The sequence below is a fragment of the Corapipo altera genome, unplaced genomic scaffold (assembly GCF_003945725.1).
Source record: "Corapipo altera isolate COAL_440 unplaced genomic scaffold, ASM394572v1 2b, whole genome shotgun sequence".
Classification (NCBI taxonomy): domain Eukaryota; kingdom Metazoa; phylum Chordata; class Aves; order Passeriformes; family Pipridae; genus Corapipo; species Corapipo altera.
This window is the reverse complement of record NW_020884874.1, coordinates 35,872,145-35,877,652: the sequence shown is the minus strand read 5'-3', so window position 1 is coordinate 35,877,652 and position 5,508 is coordinate 35,872,145. Positions and strand designations below refer to the sequence as shown.

Sequence of the window (5,508 nt, the reverse complement as noted above, 5' to 3'; positions counted from 1 at the left end):
CGCCCGGGCCGAGCGGGAAGGGCCCCGGGGCCGCTCCGCGCCCGGCTCCCAGTCCGGCGGGGGAAGCAACGGATAAGCGCTCCGAGGGGATGAAGCCCGCCGCCCCCACGGAGGGAGGAAAGCGGCGCCAGGGCTTGGCCGATAAAGACACAGTGAGCGGCCGGCAGGGCGAGAGGAAGTGCCGGGGGTTGAGCTGCCGGGGGCTGGCGGCCCCCTGGGCAGGGAGTGGTGCGAGGGTGGCGGGCACGATGCGATGCCCGGCTGAGGCGGGGGCGCCGGTCCGGGCCTGCAGCGCTTCAGTTGGGAGGGAGGGATGTCCTTCGGAAGGGCGGTACAGTGCGTGGGAGAATGTGGGGCTCGGTGTGAGGTTAAAAGTTGTCTGTGATCTTATGGAAAGTTGTAGGATGACTGTTCCCGCTTGATTGGCGTCTGACTTGGGATAGCTCGTCCCCTTTCTGCTTGGCCAGGTGTCACGTTCACACCTGCCTTGCAGCTGGCGTGCTGGCTGAGGCACTGGGAGGCCCAGCTGTTTCGAAGGTAAAGGGAAGGAAAGGATGGTCCTTCCTTTGGTGGTGCCGTCTTTCCAACTTGAGGGCACAACTTTTAACTTAGAGCAGCACCCCTTTTGAAGAAATAAACAAGAACTGTTTCTTGTTTCTTTTAACAGCTATTTTTTTTAAACAGGCTTAGTAACAACATTTCTTTCAAATAGCAAAAGGTTTTTTCTCTCAGCATACTTATTTTCACATGTCCAAGGTTAAGCCAATTTAGTAGTAGGCCAGTAACATAAGGACAGGCTTTTGTTGGTCAAGTAATCAGAAATAAAGTTAGTTCTTGAATTTTAGAGACATTTTTTCACAGAGGTGCAGATATTATATAGAAATGTAATTGCAACATTGTGCTAAAACTTGGAATCATAGTGTTTGTACTGCCGTATACAGAAGTAGGTTTATTGACTAGCTGTTTGTTTAGAGAAATCGATAAGGTTTTTGGTTGCCTCTTTAGTAAATGGCTTTTTACAAACGATTATGAAAACTTCTGTCACTAATAATAGCAGGTAAACTTTTAAGTACGAGCATTATTAGAAGTCATGTGCTATAGACATGAGTTTTCTTCCATCTGTAATCGAAGTGGCTGAAAATCTTGTGACTCCAGCTGAACCGTGTTAGCAAAGAATCGCTCTTTGGGTTGCGATCTTTTTCACAGGTTCTTTTCTACTCATGTGAAACGGAGTGTTCATTTGAGCAGCTCAGCTGGAAGACTTTGGTGGTTTTTCTTCTGTTAGGAGACCTATGACAAGCATGTCAGGGTGGTAGTCATTCGAGACCTGAGTTTGCAGTCAGAATGTAGTAAGTGTCTACAGCCTAAGTGCAAATGGGTTTGCTCCATACATTTTTTGAGTAAGTGCTGTTCAGAGTTTGCGGTGTTGGTGTGGTATCAACAAACACCTGTAGGCAATTAGGACTAAGGATGCAAAAATCACTAGTTTTAAGGAACTAGAGGAGACATGTAAGTAGTGTCCACAGCGTTGACAAGGCTAACGTGTAAGTGATTTCACAGAGAAGAAACTGCATTTCTTTCCTTATTCTTAAACTCCTTAGACTGAAAGATTTGTGAGCCCCTGAGTAGCACATCTCGTCAAATAATTCTCTTTACACTTTCATATTATCCACAAGTGTATGATTTTTTTTTCCCATATCTTAATGTAAGCCTTGTTTTGTGATATTAATTCACCTTTGAGCTGTTTTCTGCCCTTCTGGGAAGGAACTGATGATTTACTCTTGTCTAAGTTCTACCTGTAGTCAAGAAGTGGAGTAAGAGACTGAAGAGCTGGCAAAATGTGAAAGTGGTTCATGAGGAGGTAGCTGGTATGGAAGACCATTGCCTGTAGCATTTGTTATGGTTTCTTTAGTTCCTTGTGCTTTTCTGTCTCTGTCTTATTATCATTTTACAGTTCTGTTTTAAACCAGCCCTGGAGGACAGCAGGTGACATCTTTTATCTGCAACATCAGAGTTGCTGTTTGCATTCATAGAGGGACAGATTTTGTTATGATGGTTGAAGAGATAATACACAACTGAATGGGGAGAAAACTGGATCTTCAGAAATCTGCATTTAAGTTTCAAGCAAAATTACAGTAATTTGCAGACTGGAGCTTATTTTTTCCTTTTTTTTCCCTTTTTTTTTTTTTTAAGAGCAAATTATGTCATCAATACATAAGCCATTGGTTTAGTAATTTCACAAGGAATGAGGATAAATAAAATGAAGTAGTGAATGAACCAAGTACATATTTTGGGTGTTGTGTAGGCTGTTTGAATTAAAAGCTTGAACTTGTGGTTAACAGCCTTGGATGGACCTGTTAATAGCTATGTATTTTTACTTGGAAAATGGAGTGGATTCGGAGTACTAATATGGTGTGTCTGATTGATTGAGTTTAAATGCAAACTTCAGTTGCATTTTGCTGGAAAAGAAGTCAAAGCAGTAGTAGTGTTAAAACAGCCAGAAGATGATAAACCAGTTTCTAGCTTTCTGTGGGTTTTTTGTTAACGTATTCTTAGACTAATTGTTGGGGATTTTTCCCCTCTTAACTGTACACCATAAAGTATTATTTAAAGACTGTTAAATTTGAAAATATTGACATGTGATGTGGACTTTCTGATTATTTTGCTCAGATGAAAGGAAAAAAGACACGATCCCTTTCTGAAGATTCAGTTGTGGCTCCAGTGGAAGAACAGGCAAAGACAAAGACAAAATGCGTGAACACATACAGACTGGAGTCACGTAATAAATTTCGGGATTGTTTAGTAAGAGACAAAGCTCAACAAATACTAACGGTACAGTATTTTTTAAATTAATTGTCTGATTTTATTGCAAAAGTAGCTTGTCTCGCAAAGGTACTTATGGAACAAGGTAAATTGCATGAACTTAAACATATGCATAAATCTCTGCAGTCTTTGAGTTTTGCCACAGAAATACATTTGTGAATGTGCTCTGTTTTGGCAAAGTGCAGAAGGGCCTCTGCAAGGTCGCTGCCGAGCTTGTTAGGTGCTGCTTATGTGGAGCTGAATCTTCTTAAATGCTTGCCTTTTTTTGAAATCAAATTGAGCTACAGCCCATTCAAAGTACCCTGATCTGCAAAATACCCAGTTAGCCAAAGATCATGACCTCAAGTTTGTGGAATTCTATTAGTTAATATCACATGACCTGCCTAAAATATACGTGGTGTTCTTAATGGTCAGACTGCTACATACAAAAATTAAGCAAAAATGAAAGAAAACAATCTGTGGAGATAATACGTAGCTGTTAGTGATACTTTGAATAGTTATAACCAGCTCTTTTTTAATTTTGCTGTCTGGAAGACACGCCTTGGATACTTGGAACTGGTATTTGTAGCACTCTTTTCCTGTGAACTGAGCCCAAATGATAGAAAAGAATACACTCCTCATTGTTAAATTGAGATTGGCTGGACACACATCAAATGTGTGTCCCTTTCAAAAAAACAGATAAAACATTTTAGCGTGAAAGTAGTGCATCCTTTGCTGTTTGGGAGTATCATCTATATTGACTATTCTACTCATTAGTTCTTTTCATGTTCTTGTAATGAAAATGACTGTAAAAGGTTTTTTTGCAAAAGGCTACCAGGATGAAAACTAAGATCTTTCGAAATTGTTTTTGATAGAGTAAACTTCAACAAGCCAGCTATGATGGAGTTTCTAGTCCCTTGTTGTGTGCTTCAATCTCAGAAGAAATATTAAAGGCTGTGAAGGAATTTGGCTTTGACCGTTATAAATATGTGGTATCAGTGCTAATTGTGGAAAAGACAGATCAGGCAATGATCGTAAGTGAACATTATTCACAATACATTTTGCAAATTGAAAACAATAAGGTGCAAACAGATTAGTGAAGTGGTCCAAGTCAACTTTTTTCTCCCAAGGAATATGTTTATTCCAGCCATCAGTTCACAGAGTTTAGCTTCGAAAACAATTTTGTCAAAAAAGCTGAGAGCCCAGTAAATGGTTACAAGACCTGGACTAAGCTGGAGGTGGAGGAGTGGGGGACATGACTTCTTAGTTCGATATGTTCCCAAAAGTAATGTCTGTTCACACAGACATGTTCTACTGCTTTTTAAGGGGTACTCTTAACAGTATGCTAAAGTGCAGCAAGTGAACACGAGAGAGAATTGGGGCTTGGTGTAGAGATTTTTGGATCTATCGGTGGGAGCTTTACTGTGAAGCAAGAGCATGTATTTAACATCGAATAGGAATTGTTAATTTTCACTCAACTTTTGCATTGTTGTTACTGGTTATAACTCTCATAATACGATCAGATTAGCATTTCGATAATGCTGTGTGTTCTTTAAAAAATAAATAGTAAACCAGTGCTGTATATATATTCACAAATAGCTTTTTCTCTTTTTTCCCTTTAGGTTGCCAGCAGATGCCTCTGGGATGTTCAAAGAGACAACTGGGTTTCAGCTAAATGTGAAACTGAAACATTTATTGCGCTGGCTTTGGTAATGGCTTGTTATTACGACTAATACTTTGAAAGCCACAGATGGATTCGTGCTTCACAGTACATGGTACATTTGAAAATTTTCAGAGCATCGTTATTTTAGTATTCATTTTTATCCTATTGCTGTTGGCACATTGAAACTGATATACAGTTGAGATAATGTTCTTTTTTTCTCTATCAAGAAACCCCCCCCCCCCCAAAAAAAAATCTTTGGAACATATGTACATGAGTACATATGGGTTTCATCTGTTTAATGCTCTGCTGTGGAAGTGAAAGCAGCTGGTGTTAAGGCCAAACATTGGAAAATTTTGAATGTTGCTTGTCTGTTGTGTGCCTAGGACTGTTAACGAATGTTTATATGAAATTGCAGGTATCGGTTTTCTTAAAAGCATGTTTTTTGTAAAAAAAGGCAGTATTCATTTTTTACCTAGTTTTATCTATGATCAAATGCCAGTCTGCCTGGAAACTTTTGCAGTCCTAGAAACTTGTGCAAATTTCCAGTCTTGCCTTGAATGAAGTGAATGTTTAGTCAGTAGGTTGCCCAGGCCTTAAGCTTAGGTCTCGGGTTCAGGTTGGTGGACAGGTACTGCAGTTCAGTCTAGGGGCTTGCAGTGGCACTGACGATGGGCTCAGTAACGAGGGTAACTGGTCCATAATAACTGGCAAGGGCAGCAGTGATTGTATTTTGGTAAATAAGGCACAGGCAAATCTGTGAAGTGTGCATACATCAGTTTTTGGACCTGCCGTGTGTGGAAATCGAGGGTTGGTGCCTCCTCCATGTCAGTTGTATGGCTGGGAGCTGAGAACAAACGCGGACGGGGCGGCCGTGCTTTTCTCACCTCCCGCTTGGCCCAGCTTGGGTCCGAGCGCGTTTGGAGCCGCGCACGGGCGCGCCGCGAGGGGCGGTGAGGGGCGCGGGGTGGTCGCCCACCCGCGGTGCGGGGGAGCCAGTGTGCGGGGGCGGCGCCGGGCCGGGGCGCGGCCGTGCGCTTTGTTCG

At 41.8% G+C, this 5,508-nt stretch overlaps 1 protein-coding gene across 3 annotated transcripts; it reads left to right on the top strand.

The window, feature by feature from the left end:
- Positions 1–3: 3 nt before the first annotated feature.
- TCTE3 (t-complex-associated-testis-expressed 3) lies at positions 4–4,918 on the top strand. 3 transcript variants are annotated; one of them, XM_027634219.1, is made up of 5 exons: positions 41–152; positions 398–537; positions 2,671–2,832; positions 3,678–3,836; positions 4,425–4,918. In XM_027634219.1, exons 3-5 carry the CDS (start codon positions 2,671–2,673, stop codon positions 4,533–4,535), a joined length of 432 nt encoding a protein of 143 aa, XP_027490020.1. In that variant the 5' UTR covers positions 41–152; positions 398–537; the 3' UTR covers positions 4,536–4,918. The 3 variants fall into 3 exon arrangements, with proteins under 3 accessions (XP_027490018.1, XP_027490020.1, XP_027490019.1); XM_027634217.1 differs by lacking the exon at positions 398–537 and having other exon boundaries at positions 4–152; XM_027634218.1 differs by lacking the exons at positions 41–152; positions 398–537 and adding an exon at positions 219–331.
- The last annotated feature ends 590 nt before the right edge of the window (positions 4,919–5,508 follow it).

Bases quoted from the DNA above. Each gene is read 5' to 3' on its own strand.
- TCTE3 (XM_027634217.1), top strand. From the start codon at position 90: ATGAAGCCCGCCGCCCCCACGGAGGGAGGAAAGCGGCGCCAGGGCTTG. The intron at 2,833-3,677 runs GTACAGTATTTT...TGTTTTTGATAG, and splicing joins AAGCTCAACAAATACTAACG to AGTAAACTTCAACAAGCCAG. The intron at 3,837-4,424 runs GTAAGTGAACAT...TTTTCCCTTTAG, and splicing joins AGACAGATCAGGCAATGATC to GTTGCCAGCAGATGCCTCTG.